A 24,726-nucleotide genomic window follows, 5' to 3' on the forward strand; every position below is an offset into this window, starting at 1 on the left:
CCTTTTCTATAGGAAATCACAACCACCATAGTGAGACAAATAATTTTGAGGTTCAAACACTGTTCTTGCTTGGGATTCATATTCTCTCTTGGAGAACTTCCTTCAATATGTACTAAATATGTAAAAGTCTAAAGACTTTTACTGACTTTCCAAAAGTTCCCAGTCTTTTCTCCATGACTGAAAATTAAACTTTCATTAGACCCAGTTTCAAATCTAGTCAAAAGGCAACACAAAAACAAGAGATTGCACAATACCAATGCATTTGTTTTTTGTTTTTCTGACTTTTTCACAGTTTTAAGTTATGATCACAATTAGTTCATACAACAGTCAAACTCAAATAGGCATGTCTCCACAGACTGCAGGTGCACTGGAATAGCAGGTAGGCTAAAGCTAGTCCTGTTTGACCTTATTATGAACTCTATTATTTGTGATTTACCCCGCAGCCCTGGCAACCATGTCCGGACACATTGTGGAAACCGGGCATCTCCTGTAAGCTTACAAAATAATAAAAAGAAATAGCAGACTCCTCCTCCTCCGCTCCCCCTCTCCCCTCTTGCAAAACTGTCCCCATCCATACATGGACACACACACACACAGAGTCCCTTTTCTGATGTCATAGTGTCAGATATTCCAGGTTAGGGAGAACACTGGGGAAATTACACTTCTACCTAGGCCTCTAGCACTGTGTGTCTGTGTGTGTGTGTGTGAGTCCAGTGAATCTCACGGGTAAACCTGTTACCGTAGGGGAAGGGGACAGACAATGAGGAGAGTACGCCACTGGTGTGGGGTGGTTGGGGGTTGAGGGAGGGATAGGATGATGGAGTGCAGGAGAGAGCAGCAGGGATTAAAGGAGGAGAGGACTGAGGAACTGAAGCAACTAGACCAGGCCATTCAACCAGTCCCTTAGCTTCTCATTATGTGAGTGGGGAATTCACATCACTATGTCCAGGATATTCTCTCTTCAGATGTATTACCAATTTAAGAAGCATGTGGTATAATCAATAGAGATGGTATAAAAATGTATTTATGTCTTCATACATGTAGAAGAAGATGGAGTAGAGGTAACCATGAGCTGCTGGAATATAACTGAAGCTATGGTAGGTTATCACGTGTGGTGCACTATTGTCTTTTATTAAACGTTGACTTTTGGAGTATAAAGTGCTCCACAAAACATTAATGGTTATGAGACAGGAGGTGATGATACAAATACTGTCTTTTGAATAATCTGTGTGAATTTATTGTCTGTTAACGACCGAGCTTTCAAGTTTCATAGCTCAGCTGTTAGCTTGCAAGCTACAGTAGTTTACCAACTAGCCTTACAAGAAGTTACAAGTAGTTATCACCAAGCCTTTTAGAACAACATGGGCCTATTTCATGAAGAAATGCAAATCAATTTAGGTGTGCCAATTTTTGGTGTGATTTTTAATAACTTTCCACACATTTAACAGTCTGGAATAGCAGACAAAGTTGTGACTACCTACAGATGACTAAGTAGACCTACACATATCACATTTAAGAATTCATAAAGATCCTCTCCACTCAAATGTGTTTTCTTATGTCCCCGAAAATGTCAGACCTTGACTTTACGTACTTGTATCTGTATAAACTCACTAGAGAACTGTATTCACATACCTCTACTGAAAGGGGAGATTTCTGTACACTTCCCTAAAATATAAGATTCAAACATACCCCGGGCCAGCTACATTTGGTACATAACAAATTTCAAAAGCTAATCATGTATTAGAGTATTTTTACATACTTTAAAACATAGCTGGAGGGGTGTTGTTATTTGCATTATAATGACATACACCCACAACATTATAAAGTGATTTACAGTAATTTAAGAACAAATAAAAAAGGAGAAAGACTGCAATTAACAGACTTAAATGGTTTAGTGCGTCAGTGACATACAAACAGAGTCAAAGCTTGTCACCTGATTGGTCTTTAGCACCCATCCATGTGACTGATGCAGGTGCTTTATTCCATGCTTCCTGTGGTACTAAAAGCATGGATTGAAAATAGACTGGTAGAAAGGCATTTCCAGGCCCTTTTCACAAAGCTCAATTGCTTTAGACTCTGTGGTAAGTCTGACACAAAGTGGTGCTGGGAATCAAACCTACAGTACCACTCTGAGCTGCCACAGCGGGCACTCTGAGCTACACTCACAAACACACACCTACACACTTCCACGCTGAATGCCAATCATGCTATAAATACACACACACACACGTGTGCGCGCACACACACACACACACACACACACACACACACACAATTACTGCCAATCACACTGTACTCACTTGTTCACATTCTCTCTTTCCCTGTCCTTCTCTGTGTCACTCACACACACACACACACACACACACACACACCCACCCCCAGGCAGCAGCACTCCGACCTTAGCATCTCCTTCACCTGTACAGGCCAGTAATTACAATGTCACACCAGACAGACTAAAACCACCCCTGCAATTACTACTGCAGAGAGAGAAAATGTGAGTGGGGAAAGTGTCCGTTTTATGAATTTATATTTTAATCAGGCAGGTCTTTCCATTTAAAGTCTCTTCATTTCTGGTAACTCTTACTAGTAAACAAGACTTTCATTAATTAAAGCTAGGGCAGCTAATGTATTTCAGAAGCATTTTTTGTTGTATTTGTTCTTTTTACATCCCAAAAGCAATCAAAATATCAAATGCTCCGGGGAAAAAAAGGAAAGGTCTACCTATCGGTCTACCTGCCTACTTGTGCAATCACAATGCAAAAAAATGTGTCTTGGGGGAGTGGCTCTGGAGGGAGGGGGTGGGATTTTTTCCGTTGGATACTTTCAAAATCTAGCCGTCTCTTTCTCCAATGTTTATTACCCTAGCTTCAATTCTGGTTAAATTTAAAGACAAACAAAATAAAAACGAAGCAGAAAGATTGAACAGACATGAGTGATAAGGTGCAAGGCCGAGCATTCGTGTTCCCTTTCTGCAAAACAACAAGGTCTTAGCTTCATCCCACACCGACACAAAGTGATACTCTCAGCTGCCCACTTGCTGTCTTCTACATGATGGCTAAATTAGTCTGGACACTGATGTGAACAGTGGGAGAAAGCGAGCGAGAAATTAGATTATGTGTGAGACAGGCAGGATTCAAACTCAAAACACTGAGCATACAGGAGCAGGGCAGTTGCATCTAGGACACGCCCGACTCCTCAACTATAAAGAAAAAACATCTGGATAGCATCCAAAAGCACCATGCATCAACACACACACACACAATCACACATGCACACACTCTCCACACACTCTAATGAAGCCCCGGTAGTGACGAAGAGCAGCAGGGAGCGGCGCGGATCGCCGAAGACAAGTGTGTGGGAGCTTTCGTCGCATGGTGCGTGTATGCGTATGCAAGTGTGTGTGCGTCTCCGGCGGGATAATTATGGTGCTCCTCGGCAGCTGAGCGTGCCAGATGTAGTGGGAGAAGGAGAAGGAGGTGGTGGGGTGGAGGACGAAGAGGAGGAGGAGGCGGAGAGCAGAGAGGGAGCCCAGCACCAGGAGCAATGCAGCAGGGAGCATACAGAGTGTTATGTGAATACATTAGTGTGAATGTGTTGTGTACCTATGCACTGATGTGTGTCCATGTGTGTGCCTGTACCTGGGAATGTCTGCTGTGCGTTTATGTGGCTGCAAAAACGTCTCAGTACGAGTATTTCCAGATGGATGTCCATGTTCGTAGGTACAAATAATGTGTGTGTGTGTGTGTGTGTGTGTGTGTGTGTGTGTGTGTGTGTGTGTGTGCACGTTTGCATATTTGGCACGGCCAATTTTGTTTCTTGCCATCCACCATTAGCAGGTTGGCTCTGTCACAAATGAGTGTCTCTCATCCAGGAGAGATACAAGGATGAAGAGGGACAGAGAACATGAGATGAGGAAGTGAAAGTGGGTTGGTATGGAAGGTAGAGGAGGAGAGAGCGAAGGGTCACAGAAGGATAAAGAAATAAAGTTAAGTAAAGAGAGAAAAAGTGGACAAAGTTCTGAAAATGTCTTACTATAATCCATCTAAACTTTACACCACGTTACATGACAATACAATATTAGCATAATGACTGTAATTATCATTATGTTGTGGGTGTGGGGCTCACGTGGTGTCCGTGGCCCCACTCTGTGTCCAATCTATAAACCTGCAGTACACCACCAGATTACAAAGCCTTTAAACAGAACATATCCCCACGTGACAGAGCGCAGCATGTGAGTTGTTTTATGCTGTGTAGGACATTGTGCGGGCAGTCTGTCAGTGAATGAAGCCCCATAGTGCTGGTCCTATTGCAATGACTGCTGGCGTTCAAAACATGTGCTTTTGGAGGTTAATTATTGCATGGCATACAATGCCTTGGATGCTGTTTAGGCAACAATGAAAAAGCACTTATTTTGTTGATTCAAATAGGTTGAAAAAAATAGCCTGGTTCCAGATCGTTTTGCTGCCCACATCTCTGCCTTTTTCAGTGATTCAAATGCACCTGGTGTTAAACAAACAACTAAGTCAATCAGAGCTTTTTGGGCAGGACTAAGAAATCTTTCTGTGTTTCTGAACAGACTTTCAGAAATAAATGGACACATCCCTTTCTTCTTCAATATAACTGTTCCAAGCGACCACTACCGCAGATTCTGTGTCAACTTAAAATGACATTGGCGGGATGGATACGTCTCTTGCTAATGACTGGGAGGTGCGTTTGTATTGCCTTAACGAAAGAGAAAGGGCAAACATGAACACAGCGGTAGACTACAAAATGAGGAGAATCCGAATCGGACTGCACAAAAAATGTCTAAGTGCCATAAATTCTTCCCGTCACTGACAGCCAATGCATAAGCTCAGTCATAAAACACACATTACCGTGGAATAACAATGTTTGGCAGGAAAACTGTAAATGCAGTACCTCAAACTAAATAATTTTTCTATTAACCAAACAGTGCAACAGACACTTCTGTGGAAATATTACTAGCTATGTTTGCACTATTACACATTGCTGCTCAGGCCTGGATAAAACGCAACATTTCAGCTGCAATCTGCTGATTATACTGTTATGTTGATTAAAAGAATAACACAGTGGAACACAATTACACATAAGATACCTCACACAGTTTCCTGCAATAGATGTAAATCTATCAGCGTGGCAGAACATTGCATACTGTGTAAATGTACATTCAGTATAGAGAAAAGCAAATAAGCTGAAAGCAATAGTGGAAAGAGGGAAAAAAGACATAAAGCAAACGAGGGCTAAAAAAAAGAGGACAGAAAGTAAGAGATTCTCTCCTCCGTGGCTGGCTTTGTCACCTTGCTCACCCAGGGGGGGCAGAGCAAAGCACCTTGGGAAATTACCGAAACCAGAATGCATTGATTTGTCCAGGATGATGTGTGTGCATGCCCGTGTGTGTGTGTTTTTGTCAGAAGGCCTTTGTACTGCAATAAAGAGAACAGCCTGGTCGACATCTGTTTAGAGACGAAAGATAAGAGCGACAGTCTATACCGTTGTTTCAACCTTTCTCTCTTCCTCGCGCTCACTCCTGCCTTCTCCTGTCTTTTGCCATGTAATTAAGAGCCAAAGAAAACCCTTCAACCTCTCCCAGCATGGCTTTGCATTCCACCTCATGCTGTGCTGTTCCCTTTCTTTACACCACCCTCCCTTTCTCTCTGTACAGTATTCTACTGCCTGATTGAAAAATGATTTTAGAAACAGCCAGAGGTGGAGCTTACCGTTACTTAAGATGATAAATCATAATTTGTTATTCTAGACTTACCTAAACTGCTAAACTAAAACACACATGGGTATTTTTGTTTGCTTTTTGGCCAATAAACAACAATATAAAGTCTTGCTTCCCCCCCTTAATTTGTAAAACCTTGTTTGACAAAAATCACTTCATCAGTAATGTATAGTAGATATGCCAAGCACATGAGATGTGTATTCAAAGCCAGATTACAATGAAGTAAAATCAAGAAATGACCATCACTTAGTTGGTCAGAGAAACAGTACAGTCACACCAATCATAATCAACTCACCAGTACACCGCTCTGACAGAACAGTTAAATTTTAAGAGCACTTACAGTACTTCCTCATGCTCCCATCTCAGGAATAAAACCGGGAACACTCTGGTTAAAACTTTTCTGCCATTTAACAGCCAAACTAATGTATGGATTGAATCTGCACTGTCCACAATGTCTAATAACCCTGATGAGCTATTGATGAATCCAACCTGGTTAATGAAGACAGTATTAATCAATCAGTTTTTTTTTTTTTCCCCACAGCCCCAAGTGAAAGAACACGAGTATTCAGATCAATAATCAATCTCCAGCTCAGCTTCTGAACATCTCTCCTCTCTCGCTCTCTCTCTCTCTCTCTCTCTCTCTCTCTCCAAAGTTTGTTCTCAATGTTTGCTGTGGCTCAGTATCTGCTCCTCTGCAAGGTTCTCTCCAATGTTCTGACACAACATACTGTATAGGTCTTTTATTATGTTAACTTGCTGAGCGGGCTCCCGTCCAGCGGTTTCATACGGTGACACCACCAAAATGTCAATATGGTGCAATCTAAGGAAAAAGGTGCATTAACTCATACTGCCTACATCACACAAACTGTGACTTTCATTTGTAATTAAATAAAGAAACTTTTTTTTGGTGCGTGGTGTAGATGCATTAAAAAGAGTCTGGCTTTCAGAGGTTAAGTTTCCATACACGAGCAGTGACTCATACGTCACTGGAGCTTTGCAGCTGCCTCGTGAATAGTGCAGCTGAGAAGGTGTTAATCTAGCAGTTACAATGTTCATCCATTGACTGAGTGAACTATCACCTGTCCATCTAGCTGCCCACCATGCAGCTGCTCAAACTACCATTAATAACATATAAAACTCCCACAGTGGACTGATACTTGTGCATGAGCTCTCCCCATTTCTGTTTTTCTGTCTGTCTGGCACCATCTCCCCCTCTCTCTGCTGGTTCAAACAAGGCAAGCAAGGTGACCCTGAATCACAGGCTGTGCGAGCGTGTGCACGTGTGTGTGCCTGTTTGCGTGGGTTCATGTGCCCGTGCGCATGCACTTATCTGCATGTGTGTGCGTACAGTCCCAGTAATTAACACCAGCCACTAATGAAGTCCAGCTGCTCGGCAAGAGGACTGAGCGTGAGCCAAAAACTGCTAGAAATCGCTCTCATCCTCTCTGTCTCGCTCGCCATCGACACACTCTCCTTCCGTCCCTCTCTTTATTCATCTTGATCCGTCCTTCCACACTCCCACTCTCTCTTCATCTCACCCCATTGATCAGCATTCAGTTGTCTCTTTCTCCCTCGCCTGTTCCCTCCATGTCCTCTGTAGATTCTATCTCTGTATCAGTCCGCTTCCTCTCCTACTGTTTGCCATCAGTATGAATCTACTCAGTTGATCTGTAATCGCCACTATTTCTGTCAACATCTTGTTTTCTTGATGTCTCAATTTTTCACTTACTCTAGTGTCATTCTGGTGGTGTATAGTATAACCTTTTACTTGTGTTTGTCTTTCCCTTCTTCACTCCATTAGCTTTCCCTCGATCCTATTATATTTCTCATATTCCTCCTATTCTATATTCTCATGTATAAATCCTTTACACATTATTTTTGGTACCTAATGTTTATGTAGGTGTACTTGCATACAGGAATAAATAAAAAGGTACAGAGAGATGTTTGAAACATCCATGTCTACCAACAAAATGGCGACAGCACTGATAAAAGTACAATTAAATTTTATTGAACAGGTCCAGAGTCAGTTTCCCTGCTACTTTGAATAATTCACAGAACTTGGTGTTACAGGACTTTTTCCTATAGAAAAGTATTTCCAATCAAACACTATGTTTATTTTACTCTTTACTGTCTGTCAGGTTTACATAACATAATCGGATATAGATACAGCCTATTATCTTGAAATGAACGACTATTTTCAAGTAATGAAAACGATGACACTAAACTCCCTGTACTGATTAGAATGACGAAGACGGAAGATGTTCTGCGCTAACAGTAGAGACAAAGCTAAAAAAAGAGGGACTACCGATCAATCAGTCTGCAGATGTTCAAACAGCTCTATAAAGAGCTCGAATCAAAGACAATAAGTGAAAACACTGTGTAATTCAGTGTAGAGGCTTCAATAATAATAAACAAAAAAAAGGTAGGAATAGATCAAAATAAACAAGACAAAATGTATGGATAAGACATTCAAGGTCAAGACTTACTGCAGTCTGTCAGTGATTCCATTTCTATTTCTTTGTTAGTATTCTTGTATCGCACTGTAACATTCTTTATTCACACACCCTGAAACAATGTCTGTTTCTGTTACACACACACACACACACACACACACACACACACACCTGAGGCAGTTTATCGTACACAGATACAGAAGTAATCAGCCTCACGTATCCTGGTTAAATCCATGGCCTGTTTGCATTGCTATACACTACACTATACACCCAAACTGTCTCCTACACACACACACACTCACTCCCACCCGCTACCAGCTGTGACAGATGTGCCTGTCACAGGAGAAAATGAATTCAGAATAGTTAGTGAATTAAGCAGGGAGTTAATTGTTGCTTGGCCCCTGTTTATGAAGCGCATAAAGGCAAAGCGCCTTGTTTGTCTTGTGACAATTAGCCAGCAGAGATAGAGAGGATGTGTGCGTGTAAGTTAGTGTGTGTGCGCGTGTGTGTAATTGTCCCTTTCTCTTTAGCAGCTGGTACAGCCACACCTGGACGGGCTGAGAAAGAGAAAGAGAGAGAGGGGAATGGGGGGGGGGGGGGGGGGTGTACAGTATGGTATATAGCCCTCTATCTTTGGCCACCCTCACAAACACACATACACACACACCTGCCTACACAGAGAGGGCTAACAAAGACATCACTCACACAAAGCAGACAACTTCTATACATGAGTTCAGATAGCTGATGTTGCATGTACAAATATTCTCACAGGCAAACATGAAACATGACACACAAACACACTGTCAAGCAGCCCCCCACCACCACCACCCCACCTATTTTGTGTTCCAGTGCCTATCCTGGTTGGGTCTCTCCCAGTCTATTTGTCAGTGTGTCCTATTAGGTTTCCAAACAGCTTGTAATGACTGGTAATAAACAGCAGAAGAAGAAGAAGGTAAATCAAGCGAGAAGACGACAAAATGAGCTCTCCAGGGGACCACCGTGCTCCAAGCCTTCAAAACACACAAACACACACAAACAGAAATACACTGACAGTTCTGTCTATGTATTCATGCACAGTCGATAAAGCAGACAATGGAAGGTTATGGGGACTAACAGACAGCCAACACTTTCTTTTAACAGTGTCAGAGGAGGTTAGAGAAACATATGAAGCGGGATAACAGAGGGGGAGAGAAAGTGTTAAAGAATGATCCATGCAGGGTGAGTAAATTTGGTTCTCTCCGCTTCGAGTTCAGAAATGCATAGGTTGTCCACACTGACTTAAACTTGCTTTCCAGTTTTCTTCTGATGACACACAGTACAGTAATTTAATTCATGCAACAAGCACTAGTAACTAATGAACTTTGTAGCACTCTGTAATGTGATTTTGAAAAGTGCTCCTTTAGTAAAGATAACTTATTACAAAAACACACAGCCGGCAGTAGCTTTGATGAACGACCATAAGGCTTGTGGCCAAAAAGTAAGGAAATGCAGAAGACTAAGGTTATACTGGATACATTCCAGTTGAGATTGTGTGTAAATGAGAGAGTAAAGCTGAAAAAGAGCAAATATATTAAAATTTCCTAAATGAATAAAGCAATAATTACAAAAACCTGCAAAATTATATGATGTATAATTCCCTTTGTTACTTTTACACAAATGCTATGTACATCTATTAGCAAAACAGACTTGGTATAGTCCCTTCTTTTATTTACATATGCACATGCCTCATCACATCTTCTATCCTCCCTCCCTTCCTTCACATAGCCCTCTGTGGTCCTCTCCCTCTTTCTCTTTCCAGTCCCTTGTCCCTTCATCATCCCTCCCTCCCTCCCTCTGGTGCCACGGCTCGCTGGCTCCAGGTGGCGAGGGAGGGAGGGAGGAAGGGATGTAGGGAAGGAAGGACGGAGGGAGGGAGGGAGCGAGGGAAGATTGGGGGGAGTGCTGTCACCTGTTCCTATGTTCATAACATCGCAGTGCAGACCAACATCCCCCTTGAACAGTCAAACTGTTTACATCTCAGTATTTTAATCCTCAGTCCTCACTCCCATTAGCTAATATCACATTATCAGTGTTTTCTGTACTTTTAGAATTAATTTGATTCACTTACTAATATTTCTACAACGATATTAGACAGCAAGCTTAATGTATGTACTACCGATTATAGTAATACCCTTTTTTTTTTTTTACTGTTCTTTTTTTCTAAATATTCTGCTAGTAATACAATAATAACATTAAAGACCATGTCAGTAGTTACATTAGTATGACAGTACCAATGAGTTGTTTGAGGTGGGGTGCTGGGTGAGTGAAGGGTGTGTAAACAGCTTCTACCATTTATCTTAAGAAACACCATCTTATCGGCGTGTTAAGTGGTAAGCACACTCCTCTGAGAAGACATGTCATCGCCTGTGGTGCTAAAAACTCTCTCAGACAGGACACTTGTGCCTGGGACAGGATTAGCAGTGTTCCAGCAGTACTTAACAGCCGTTTTTAAGTTGTTTTTTCAGACTCTTTGACAAGATGTCCTCTTACCTCAAAATACCTTCAGTTCAGGGGGACATTGAAAGTCTCCTGTTCACTCTCTTATTTCTAAAATGCTGCGCTGTAACATCAGTTTGCGGTATGACCGGTGACCCCCAGGAAAAGTAACTGCAGTAAGCGAAGCGACACAGGCACACCAACAAAACAGAAGGCAGAGTTGTCTGTAGCTTATTAGTTCAGGTGCAGCAGGGCAGAAGAGAACAGCAATGTTGCTAGCCGGTGGCAACCCCCCCCCCCTCCCCCCTACACACACACACACACACACACACACACACACACGAGTGAACCCTCAACCACATTATCCACCTCCAATGACTCTAAAAGCTTCTTACTCGCCTCATTAAGTCTTCAGTGACACAAAGTATCCACACCAGACCCGGGCCAACTATCACATACACACAGATAGGGGTGTGTGTGCATGTGCAAAAGGAAAAATGGGGGAAGAAAGGGAGTGAGGGGAAACTAGGAAGTGCAGAAAGATGTGTGCACAGACACACACGGGCTCAGCCGCAGCCCTTGGGACGGCTGCTTAGACAGCAGGCCGACATTACTAGTCAAGCGCATCACAGATTTGACTGCAGGCTAACAGACAGACTGAATGCAGGTTCACTCTTCTGAACTGGCAGCTTAATGCAACCTCAAGAAACGGAGTTTATTTAATGCCACACTCCACACAGACAGGTTCATAAACTGCTGAACTGTTTTTGGTGAAATTAATAAGTGAAAGTGCTTGTGAAGTGAAAAGTGTCTGACTTCATTCAGGGAACATTAAGGAAAAGTTCAGTTCCAGCGTTTTGAAAAGGGAATATTCAGAGTCAACTGATGCCCAGTTGGCACGCGTCAGGCCAACAGTGACACAGTTTAAGTATGTCCCCGAAATATTGATTTTCACATCTGAGAGGAATGTGAATAGAGAGGGCTACCTAACACTATTAGAGTGCATTCATGTAAATAAGTAAGTAAAGCTCATGCTGGGGACACATCATTAGCCACCACACTCCATGGGGAGCACTTAGATCCAGGTGAGTGGCCACTCAATACCTCCAAGGCATCTGTGTATGCACGTGTGTGTGGTGTGTATGAGGTGGGAAGGACAATGAAGCATGCAGCTAGCAGCAGAGATTAGGGTGAATGAGGAGTTGAGGTGAGGTGAGGGGTAATTGTGCAAAGATTAGTTTAAAATGTGTCAAATTCAAAATCATCCATAAATACTTTTTTTAATACAATTGATATTGTTTTTTATATGCACATTGATTTCCTCTACTGAGAAAATAGTGAGCAATTTTTAGACTGAGTTAAGCTACATTTCTGCCACGTTTTTTCCACATCATGCAATGTGGCTTTTGCACATGGTTGCTAACAATGCGATTTGCCAGTATCTTGTGTTAAATAATAAAGAATCTATTACATACTGAATGCTAAAGCAACGGAATGAAATGCTGATGGGCAGGCAGTGAGACAGCACAGTGCTGCCTTGCTCATAGTGCGAGCTAAGGAGACAGAAAGGGGACAAACCTTGCCGACAGGTGGGCTCTTCTACGGGCCATCCAATAGGCAGGTGGGGATGGGAGGAGAGAATGGGCAGGGTTAGTAATACGTAGTGTGAACGTAGTGTGTTTGTGACGGAGGCAAAAGGTGATTTATACCTTGATACTGAACACAACATGAAGCAGGTTTAAAGACTAGCCATTTCTCCTCAGTTATATTGTGGACAAATTCCTCTCTTTGAGACCTTTGTTACCACCTCAAAAAGTGAAAGAAAGAAAATGTAAACCCATGTCTTCAATGACATGACACTATTTTTGTGGCGCTTATATGGCCTACAGTGAGTAAATCTACAGCAGCTGCAGCATAACTACACTGACACCTTCACACAGACGTATAACTAAGTCTTAAAACTTCTTTATGCTGCTGCAGCTAAAGGCTGATGGACAGAAAAGAGGTAAACAAAAGGAGATGGAAGGAGGGGAGTAGTATTTTTGCAAAGGTATTAGCATGGAGAGTACGGTGTATAGTGTTATTGGCAGATCAAAGTTAGGGTTACAGTGAGTATGCAAAATGGAGATTGGTCCCTGATTAGGACCAATGGAAAGGGTAGATAACATGCCGTGTGTGGCTCTGTGTGCACACACACACAGCGTAGGATTGGTACACGCACACATATTAAGTAGGTTTGTGTGTGAGAGAGAGAAAAAGCGAGAGAGCGAGAGAGAGAGAGCGTGTCTACATGCGTTTGAGAAGTGAGGCATCATGCTGTGAAATCTAGACTGAGGTGATTAGTAAAGCATTAGTGGCTGCATGCAACACTCAGAACATGCTGTCAAGGACCTTATTTAGGAATGTGTGTGTGTCTGGTGTGTGTGTGGGGGGGGAGGATACCTTTGCACAGTGATAACAAGTAGTAGGTAGCCAGAGAGGATTTTTTAAAACTCTTGCACTAGTGTATTTTAAAAAGGTATATTGGCGGTTTGTTTTAAGCTGCTTTTGTATTTGCCATTACATCACAGCAAGTTTTTAAACCAAATCTACATTTAACATCTCAAAAGGGAAAGGTGGGAATTTTTGGGGTGGAAGCCGTTTTTTGATTCCCTACAGGCCAACGCGCGCACTCGCAAGTTTAGTTGCACGCAGAATCGTGTCGTCACCTCACACTATCACACAGGGAGGGAAGTTCTTCACGATGTGCAGCTGCACAGCAGAAAACAATGAAGCCTGCCAAGAATCGCTGTGGTGCGGTCCAAGTTGACACACACACACACACAAACAAATACACATGTACATACAGTACAATGAGAGTAAGGGGGAGAAGGGGTACAAAGACAAAACAAATCGAGTTATGATAAACAACTAAAGCACACATTACAAAATAGGGAATTACTGAATTCCTTCATGATCTTGCTGCTAAGTTTTCATGATGATCAAATAGAGCAGCATTTGATTATATAAAAGTAAAACATATAGATTTGGATAGTACAGGTAAATTAAAAATAACATGACATATTCACCGGGGCTGCAGATGCAGATTTATTGTCATCCTGCTTTTTCAGTGCCACCCTCCACCATCCTCTTGTCTCTTATGCCTCCGCTAACATCCCTCGCATCTCCTCCTCCCATGAAACCCACCCTCTCAGTTTGCCAAGCCAAAAAAATACAAATAAGTACCGTCTACATTCTCTTCTCATCTACACTTCTTCAAGCCCTCCATACCCTTCCCACCTCCTCAGCGGTGTTAGGGGCAAGAAAAACCGAACACACACAGCTCTGTAATTACACACGGGTACACACACACACACAAGTGAGATATGACCCCAACCCACATGTACAAAAACCTGGATGGACAGAGTTCTTTTTCTCATAGAAACAAATTAATGTACACTCACACACACACAGTAAAGGCACACTACTATTCACTGTCAATGGTAAAAAATAAAAATACTGTTCTATAAAATGCACAAGTTATCAAACGCTCACTCATTAAAGATGGTTGATATGTTTGCATTTTTTCATGCAAATTTTTAATATTACATATTATACAGTATTTGAATAACATACAGGATGTGTACTGTACTCACTCTTTGTCTCACACAAAAACACCCAAAAAATTCTCAGATGGCAAGCTGGTACCCGAGGCAATGGATAACTCCTTTTCTCTCTTTAGTGTGTGGGATGTGGACTGAGGCTGTGTGTCGGTGTTCATAACAATGTGTGGACACTACCAGTGTGCCAACATTATTCAGTGTCAGAACCAATTTAAATATCAGAAATGGTTCTGCCTTATCACATAACATAAGGCGGGCATTCTACAGGGTTTGGGTGTTGATGTCACCTGTCAGTGCATTCTGGGCATTTCAAGGGTCAATCCTGTTGTAACACTAACCCTGTAGGCTATTTTTGAGTACATTTGGGGCTGTTAGGGGGGGAAAAAAACATGTGGACACCTGTGAAGAGTTTCTCTCAGTTTGACCTTCACGTTACATCATTACACACATTACATCACATTAAAATGTGACATGTTTATTGGCTGAAGCTATGAGCCTGAAAAAAAGTTAATACTGGAGATCAATCCACACAAGTAAGCATTAGCTACTCAGCAACATCCAACTGACCACAAACACAATGCTGTACAGATAAGTGCTGTCTGGCATTGCATGACAGCACCTTGTAAAGCCCTATAAAAGATTCACAGCCAGTGTAAAATCTGCAACAATGATGAACAAACCAAGAGGGAAATAAATTCAACTGTTAATTTTTTTTTTGCCCTCCTAAGTCTCTTCCTCTCTCCCTGTCTCTGCATCTAGAGCAGGGTATTGCCCACATGGTGTTTTAATTAACTTGTGTGCTGTGTTAAAGCCAAGGATTGCGGGAACACACACAGGGTGAGACTATACCATCACAGTAAAGCAGACTGGGACTGAGAGCCAGAAGCATGCCAGGGTCTTTTCTTTAAATGTAACGTCTAATTATTAAAGATGATTGCTATGGTTTTATTTTCCAAACACTATTCAAAATGGCAATCCGATCTGTTATGGTAACAGGATTAGTTTTTTTCTTTTTCTTATGAAAGAATTATTATTATTCACTTTCTCTCTACAACCATCATAACATGCTCCTTCTTCGTTGACCAATATTTGCACAAACACTTGAACACAATTTGTGGTTTTAGGAGAAAACTCAACGCCCACTGTCATTATTTGATGCCTGAGAAAACAGTTCATGTCTCTCACTTCTTTCTCTACAGCTTTCTCCACTTGAAAATGCTCTGTTGAAAAGATACCCAGAGAGAGCGCCCTTGTCTCTTGCAAAAAAACAAAACCAATAGCAGTTGGCAAAATGGTGTTTAAATGTCATAAATCTTTCATTTTATTCGATGTACAGAGGTATACTTTAGGGAGTAAAATCTAACATAAAGGGTATGATAATGAATAACTGCTGCAAGTAAGTAACAATGATACTGCTTTTGAAATAAACGATAAGCAGTAAGTATTGAATATTTTTGGGTAAAAACTGTCACCCAACTGTTGGCTTAAGCCCAAATACAGGTAGAGCAGTAATACTTCCTCCTCAGCGTTCCAGCATCCTCTTTAGACTTCTCACTTTGACCCTCTCTTCCTCTATCTGCTTTAATGTTGTCTCACTTTCTCTTCCTGACAGCGTAATTAACAGGACTGTGGGGGGTGACCAGTGTATTACCCATGGAACAATGTGACAATCACATTACTGGACTGGATGAGCCAATAGGAAGCTCCCTCCTCTCTGCTGTCGACACAATGGTAAAAGGTTTATGTGACTGAAGAGCAGCAGAAAAACGTCGTGGTCATAGACTGGATGGGAGGCACCTCTTAAAGTTATTTTAGATTTTCTTCCTCATGCACATTTTTCAGTGACAGGCTAATAGTTTCACTGATCCACGTGAGACTATCAAAAGTGACACAGGCAGTTCAGTAGTTGAGTTATTGAACGTGAGAGCTGATATGATAAAGTTTGTCTTGATGAGACTGGGAAACACTGGCATGATACTTTCCCCAAAGATGATGCAGGGTGTTGTTCAAGAAGAAAATAAAGATTAAGGAGACGAAAGGAAGAACAGAAAGATAACACTTTCACACCATCACGCATTGTGTCTGCTGGCATGGGAAAACAGGTGTTTGTGTGCCTTAGCATGTCTGTCAGAATCACCTATACAAATTTAACTACAGAGTCTGCCTAGGGGTGGCCGATATTACGGTATTTGATCATGAACGGTATTTGATGCAAATGACTACTCGATCTGCCTTTTCAGAGAGATCATTACTATCGTGCTACAATGCACAATCTATCGGTTTTACTTTTATGGCTCATTCATGCAGTTGACAACTGCTCTGTTAACATCACAAGTCAGCTGCCTCGCTGCCTGCTTCCTCCGCTGTCTACAAAGGCAACACTGTAACTGTTGGGCCTCGTAAAATGAACATTAAAGTTCTGTGTACCCCGGCTGCTCTGCCTCAACTCTTGGATTTACGGAGGTAGCTGATGAACAAAAAGTGTTACTTGTTACTTATGTAACCGCTGACCGCGGCTAACTAGCTGCTGTTATATAATTAGCTCAGTTAGCCTAGTGGTCATCTGAATCAGCCCGGACTGGGACCTCAGAGCACCAGGGGAGTGTTGTGTGTTTAACGTTACACTTCTACTCAAGCAGTGGAGGTTTTCAGGCCAGGATAACGTCAGAGAGCGGCGCCCCAGAACCGGAGGCGAGCGAGCGGCAGTCAACAAAACTGCGCTCAGCAGCCTCCCAGTGAACACAGAGTGAATGGGACCGAACACAGAGACCAACAGGGGAAATAGTACCAAGGTGATTTACAGAGGTTGTTGATGGATGCTGCTAGCTGTCCTAGCTGAGTCAACCTGGGGTGCAAAGAGTCAAACACGGCAAGAAAACCACCTCAGTCCTATATTCCCCCCCCTATATTCGTCAAAATTGGCGTCTGAAAATGAATCTGTTCTTTGTTGTTTAAATGAATCATTAGGCTATATTGTATATGATTAATAAAGTAGTGTTATTTTTCTCTATTAAACCAATAACTTGCGAAATAGTCTTAAAAACCAACAGGAAAATGAATCGTGATAAGAATGTGAATGGTGATCCTGCCTGAAATAAAACGTGATATGATATTTTTGCCATATCGCCCACCCCTATAGGTGCCTATAACAAACTATTCATGCAGCCATCTACACTACAGCCATAATAAAGCAGTACAATTAAGGCTTCATAATTTAAACTGACATGGGAGATAACAGGTTTTTCATTTGGGGTAGGAACCATTTTGTTAATTTGAAGCACAATTCAAATATAAGAAGAACGCAGTCCGTTGAGTTCAAGTGTCCAGAGAGAAGGAGCAAGGACAGAAAGGTTGAATTTCTTTCCCTCTTGGTTTCTACACTATATCCAAAGAGAGAGGACTGCAGCAATTATGAGGCCTCACAGGTACAGACTTTCAAAATTCCTGTGTTTGGGAGGTTTGCTGTGCTAAGACACAACACAAAGTTGAATACATGAAGCCTCAATGAAGCCTGGGATATATTTGTTTTGGCTGCAATCAGGGCTTAACATGTTTCTGTTCGTCAGAGTCTTTTAAGATATCCAGGGCAACATTCATCAGCACTGAAATATCTATTCATACTGTATTTCCTTATTTTCTTGTAAATGTGTTATTAACAACTTTTCCCTTTTTAATTCCCTCTGCAATGCCTTTGTATCGTTTCATCTTGTCGATCTCTGGGCTGTAATATGGCTGTTTAATTGTAAATTGTTTTACCTTTACAGTACTTTTTATTCTTTAAACACTTTGAATAGCCTCAATGTATGCAAAGTGCTATACAAATAAAGCTTTCTTGCTTTGCAATCAACCCTTTCATTCATGACTGCGCACTTGCAACCTGATAACACACATTAAAGCGAGGAGAGAACAGAGCTAAAGAGAATGAAAGACCTACAGTGAAACGGAGAAATGAACATCTTTTTTTTAAACTTCTCACCGCCAAGGCTTTTTTAGCAAATAAGATCTTTCTCGTTAGTATTTGAATCCTTCCTCTTGGGATGGGGGTGGGTAGGGCTGTAAGTAGTGTAATAATAGGAACTGGGCAAGCTCTTAAAAATAATCTTCCTCAATTTCATAATTAATCTGCGCTAGGTTTTCACACAATTAGTTTGTTAATTAACCCAAAACTGCCACCACTGTGTGGGGGTGCATATGTGTGTGTGTGGGTGTGTGAATAGAAGGGGTTGGGGGGGAAGGTTCGGAGGAACACAAGGAGGAGGAGGACAGAAACAGTAATGCAGCAAAGAGCAAAGAAGACGGACAGAGAGAAACAGAAAGTAAGATGGTAGAAACTATACTTGGGGTGCGTTCTTTCATGTGTGTATGTGTAGGGGAGTTAGTCACTATGTTCGTGCGTCTCTGATTGTGTGAGACAGAGAGTGTGCGTGTGTGAGTGAGTGTGTGGTCCACAGGGGACTGAAGCAAAAGTTACTCCAGCTGTACTTGTGTTTCAGCTCTCTCTTCTAACGTCTCCAGACATTACTAGACGACTCAGAGCGATGTCAGCACTCACACCACAGTCTCTCGCTTTACCTCAGTTCCATACACACACACACACACACACACCTCAGAGTACATCAATGACTCTGGGATAGCCTGTCAGGTCTGGCGAGGGGCTGAGGGTGGGAGGGTGCAGAGCATTTGTTCCCCAGAACAACTCACAGGTCCACCTCGTTAATCTCCATGACGACAGGGATGCTAAGGCAGCAAATTAGTGGCAAGCGGGAAAAAAAGTCACAGGGGAAGCTCATAAAAGAACACAGACTCCAAACTACAGCGGTAGTTTTTAGTTAAACACACGTTTTTAGTTAAACACACACACACACAGACTGCACTCAGAATAGGTGCACTCACAAACAGTCTTATATAACCGTTTCTCAGCATTCGTCATCAGTATCTTCCCTTACTTCAATGGCTCTGGCTGGCTCTTGCTTATTTCATTTCATGTGAATGCAGCCGGCCAGACAATTTCAAGTGACTAAAGGTAAAAGTGTAGGGTGCAGTGTCATATACATTAGAATAAACACTGGGATGCATTTGTTTTTGCAGGAATACAACAGCATCACAGGAGGTGAGCTAGTAACCATTAAACTGAAATTGTTGGCTTGGGTAATTATTTAAAAAAATAAATAGAAGTACCTTAGCGCCTGCTGAGCATGTTTTTTCTGCTGTTTTCTCTCCCTATGACGGCAATGCCTAAGTATAATGTGCATATACCTGTAATTACTTTGTTACTTACTAACATCGATAACATTTATGTAGGCTGAGTGAACAAAATTAAAGACTGAATTAAATTTTGAGCTGTTGTGTAAAAATGTAAATCTTATACAAAATGTGTCTTTAGCCATTCTCTTATAACCTCACTCTTTTAAACCCAGTACAATTGTGATAACCACAATAAAAAGCTGCTAAAAGCTTCCATGGTTTTTTCTACATGCATTATTCATAAAATTATGTACAACTTCAAATCTCGTCAGTGTTGACTCACCACACCTGCAACAGGATGAGAGCATCACATGCTATGTGGTCCAGGCCAAGCTATAAACACTCATGTTAAAGTGATGAAGAGCCAGGTGTTTCATGTTGGAGTGATTATATGAACTTGCCACTGTGGCTCCTAAAGCATTTCTCTTGTTTTACACTCAATGTATAAAGTTTCATCTGTCATCTCAAACATTTTCATGTTTTCCAACCCTCAGAGGTGCAGCCGAGTGGCAAATCACACAACAGCTGGTCCAGACAGGCCACAAGTCAAAAGAGCTCTTCATTTCACCTATCTGTCTCAGACGTCAGGGTGTGTGTGTTTGTTGATTCTCTAGCTAGCTGCTGTGTCTGCTACTGTTTCTATTAAATGTGTGCGGGAAAAACACACCTGCCAATAGTTAAAACGAAACGAGGAGACAAAATAATTCACAGTCACGCAAATGCAATATCAACACAGTCACACACCCACTCACACACTTGAAGGAGTACAACACAAAACAGAACGGAAGAGCTGTGCCTCACTCACCGATCATGTGATTAGCGACATGAATCTGGATCTCCCTTTCTGTCTCAAACGTCATTTGGCATTTAATACACTGGTAGGTCTTTTTCTGTAAGACAAAGACACACAAACACCAAAACATGACCATGAACTTTCGCGGGACACAATAATGGCAAAAAAGCTACAAACACACAAAAGCACTATCTCTTGTGAAAACATATTTCAAGAAAATAAACCCTCAAGCTCAAGAATGCAAAGGGTATTATTGCAGCAAGAGAAAAAAACATTTCTTATGCATTTTTTAAAATTCTTTTGCACTCATGCCCATTTTCCTCTCAACCCTCAACATGCGTGACACGTGAACTACAAAGTCTCTCACTAATCAAGCAACACTAAAATTCTTTGGAGACTTGGTGAAAGAAAGAGGTATCCAGTTACTGACACACACACACACACACACACACACACAGAAAAGTAAGACCTCTGCAGAGAAAGGGAGAGGGAGACATTAATAGGAGGGGGAGTGAACAGGAAAAAGATTAAGGGAAGAAGCAATGAAACAGAAACAGAAGAAACGAGTGTAGAAGAAAAGAAGACAAGAGAGAGAGAAAGAGACACAGAAAGGGTCTGAGAAACAGGGGTGAGAGACAGAAACAAAGAGAGAGAGAAGCAGAGACTCTGCTTATCCATTCATAGCACACAGCGATCACTCATGCACAAACACATACAAAATACACAAAGGCCCCACTTCCACTATCTCTCTGCTGCTTCAGCCTGCTAGACCGAGTACACACACACACACATATAGAGAAATCCTACTTTGTCTGCTTTGTGCTGTTAGACTAAGCAGAAACAAAGGTGCAGGTAAGACAGAGGGTCCCAGGGAACTGCCTCTAACACACATACGCACGCTGGCCACGCTCACTTGCAAGTACACACTCTCACACACATAGACACGCGGCAGGTCCCGGGGAGCCTGACTGTCAATATCAAGTAGAGCGAACAGCTCCCACAATGCCTCAGCACGCCCCAGCCGCAGGACCCAGTGGGGCTCAGCTGACACACACCGACATACACACAAGCACACGTATGCAAGCTACAGACACAAAAGCAGCAGCACGCACCAACACTTCATACACGACTCACGCAAACATACAGTTCAGCAGGAGTCTTTTTTGAATCTCCTGCACTCCTAAAAATGTCTCCATCTGTTAAATGCATTTTTCTTACCAACGTGAATTTCAAATACAGTCCTGGCCATAATTATATTGTGTAAGGTTCTACCTCAGTGCACTCTCCCTTCTGTTCATTTTATTTGACAGTGTCGCTGAGAAGCACAACAGAGATATTAATATTTTTTTAATAACATGACCAAACATTCTCCTTACCTCAGTAAAAAGCAATGCCAAAGTTTGGTTTGAAAGATTCGAAGAAGATGATACAACCCCCCCCCCCAAAAAAGAAAAAAATCAATAAAAGCATTTATGTCTCTGCCTGATCTCAATCTACCCTGTCTTACCTTAGGCGCAGGTGAAGCCTCAGACTTCTTTCCTGCTGCACTGGTTTCAGGGCTGACCTCAGGGTGATCTGTCTGGACGTGACTCTCCAAGTCCTCCAGGGTTTCAAACTTCACCCCGCACTCTGGACACCTCAGCCCGGCCATGGCCTTCTCTCCCTGCGTGTCCCCGGGCGTGGCAGCTCCTCCCTGGCTGGGGCTCTGGCCGTTCGTGCCCCTGATGTGATTGAGCATTTCATATTTTTTAGCTGATTTTAGCTATCAAAACTGTTGCCTAACAAAAACACTAGCGTTTACAATCAATCTGTATGTGTTGGTCTGAACTCTTGACTATTTCTGAAGCCCATTTTTCCTCAGGCACTTTAGGAATACTGGAAAATGTGTGTAGACCTTTTGTCGAAAACCAGCAAAACTGCACTTGCACCACATATCAAGAGACCATGAAAAGAATTGTCATCTGAAGTGGTCAAAAGAGTACAATAGGGAACTAATGAGGAACACTTTATTTCCCATTAGTTTTACAAATTCTAAAATATACATTTACTGATTTTAATGAGTGTCTTGGTAGCAATTTTAAGAATCATTTCCCACATTACTGAGATAGTTAGGTTGAAAGATAAATTTGTTTAATTCATATTTGCTTGATTGACAGGTGTCTCAGCCTTTCAGTTGGCCAAGATAGTTGCCATTTGCTTGCCCCATCTTAGCTCAACCCAGGTTTCCTGCTCTTCAAGGCTCCAGTAACTGGAAAAGATGGTGACAAGAAATGCACCCAAACTCAAGCTAAAGAACTATCTCTTGTAGTATACCAATGTGCTACTATTGTTTTAACTACTGTTAAACTACTGTTGACTTAAGTATGTCTACATTAAACACACACCATCATCCACAGGAATTATAAGATAGCTACCTACCTGCTCATGCAGCCAGCACAGAGGCCATAAGGCAGGCCGTTGACATCTAGCTTCACCAGTTCTCCTTTGTTCTTGAACTCCTTTAGGCAGAAGGCGCATTTATACAGCTTATGCTGCTGCAGCTGCCCATTAGGGGATGAAGAGGCTGAGCCGTTTCCTCCTCCTAGTCCATTCCCACCTCCTCCTCCAGCTCCTCCAGAACCAGTGGAAAGCTTCTGCATGTGGAAGGTGCCGTGGATCTTCAGCTCCAGAGTGGAGGTGACGGTCTGCATGCAGACAACGCAGCGGAAACCAGTGAGGGAGTTGCGGAGGTCAGGGTGCATCTGGCAATGCTCTATAAACTCCTCCTCACTCTGCAGGGGCATCTTACAGATTCGACAGGTTCCTGTGTCCAGGCTCTTACTGTGGGTCACCTGCAGAGAGGGTATATACACAGAAAGTATGAACATAATAACACACAAAGTAGGGAATCTTTTATCAAACATAGAAGCATATCCATAATCAACAAAATCAATCAAAAACAATGTAATTTAATTAAATTGGGATTTTGTAAAAACAAAAGAAATGAATTAAAAGGTCTCAAAAACATGTTATGAAATAGCAAGATTTCAGCCCAAAGCACCAATTCTTGCCATAGTCTTTAATATAAACATATGAAGACATGGTTATAATAATGGACTGTAGTTGCATTACACTACACTTTTTTAAACAATTTTGTAGTGTTGTGAAGCACAAACTGCCCTAGGACAATTTAACAGTTATACAAGTCTAAATTCAAAGCATGCCAAAGTCGATTCAGGATCAAAAGACAAGTACACAAAAAGTAACACAAGACAAAAGGAAAAACGTGTGTCCAGACAGGCGGCTGTGTTTTTATACTTGGGGCGGCAACCGCTGAATGGATTTGTTCCTTGCATATAAACCTCAAAATGCTTAAACACAGATACCTCAATGGCTGGAAAAGAGTAAATATTACCTTGTGCTCAGTGAGGGTGAGCAGAGAGGGGAAACGCTCGCCACATATTGGACACATGTAGTGTTTGGCGGGGCCGCGATGCGTCTGGGCGTGCTCACGAAGCCCGTTCTCAGAGAAAAATGTTCTGGAGCACACGTTGCACTTGTGGTTCCCTTTGATGAAGTCTGCTTTCTTCTTTCGAGAACCTGGCATATAAAATAACTTTCATTATCATAGACATCTTATTCTGATTATAATTGTACCTGTAGTTATAAGACTAGTTATAAGAATAGATGATTAGCCACAAATATGAAAACAAATATTACAAGACTTTTTTAATATACCACAATAAACTGTAATTAGTTTTAAAAAAAAATTTTAATCCTTCAAAACAAGCAGTTGATGCCTGAAAACAAATCTTACCAGCGTCATCTTCTCCCGGTCTGATGTTGTGGTCACGCAGCCGGTGGTTCTGCAGAAGCGACTCCATAGTGTAGGCCGCACCGCAGATATCGCACGCATACATGGGCTCTGAATTGTCCAGCTCCTCCTCACCTCCACTTGCCTCATGGCTGTTGGCTGTATCTCCTCCTGGGCCAGCTCCTCCTCCCACTACTGCGTTCTTCAGCAACATGTTCTGCAGGTCGGCTTGCTCAGCAGCCGCCACTGTGGCTCTTTCAACACCTCCTGCACCTCCATTGCCACCACTTCCTCCTCCTCCCCGCTTGGAGCACTGTGCCAGCCCGTTCGGCGTCCCGTTCTGACTCCCACTACTCCCTGTCCCACCTCCATTGCCAGTGACGTGGCCGCCATCGAAGATGCAGTGCTTCTCCCTCAGGTGTCTCTCTAGCAGTGACATGGCATGGAAAGCTTTGCCGCAGAAGCGACATGTGAACTTCTTGCTGTGTGTGGTGATGTGGCATTGCAGCTCCACCTCTGTTCCAAACGTCTCTCCACAGAAGATGCACTTCCGGGGCTTGAGTCCTGTGAGACAGAAGTCAGGTAGAGATTGGACTATAACACTTTTGCTTGTTAGAACTACT

The 24,726-nt window shown here is 42.2% G+C and overlaps 1 protein-coding gene across 2 annotated transcripts in view; it reads right to left on the reverse strand.

Annotated features, from left to right (window-relative positions):
• The window catches only part of znf423 (zinc finger protein 423), a 144,471-nt gene that overhangs the window by 48,506 nt on the left and 71,239 nt on the right, over window positions 1-24,726 (reverse strand). For both annotated transcript variants that reach the window (XM_038705624.1, XM_038705625.1), the window contains exons 14-18: window positions 24,107-24,667; window positions 23,705-23,889; window positions 22,729-23,141; window positions 21,818-22,031; window positions 20,323-20,407 (exon numbers count right to left, since the gene is read on the reverse strand). In XM_038705624.1, coding sequence (XP_038561552.1) covers window positions 20,323-20,407; window positions 21,818-22,031; window positions 22,729-23,141; window positions 23,705-23,889; window positions 24,107-24,667 — 1,458 coding nt within the window. The remainder of the gene's footprint in view (window positions 1-20,322; window positions 20,408-21,817; window positions 22,032-22,728; window positions 23,142-23,704; window positions 23,890-24,106; window positions 24,668-24,726) is intronic.

This window comes from Micropterus salmoides, unplaced genomic scaffold (assembly GCF_014851395.1).
Source record: "Micropterus salmoides isolate LMB-PRFRI ecotype aquatic unplaced genomic scaffold, ASM1485139v1 Ms_hic_scaffold_8, whole genome shotgun sequence".
Classification (NCBI taxonomy): Eukaryota; Metazoa; Chordata; class Actinopteri; order Centrarchiformes; family Centrarchidae; genus Micropterus; species Micropterus salmoides.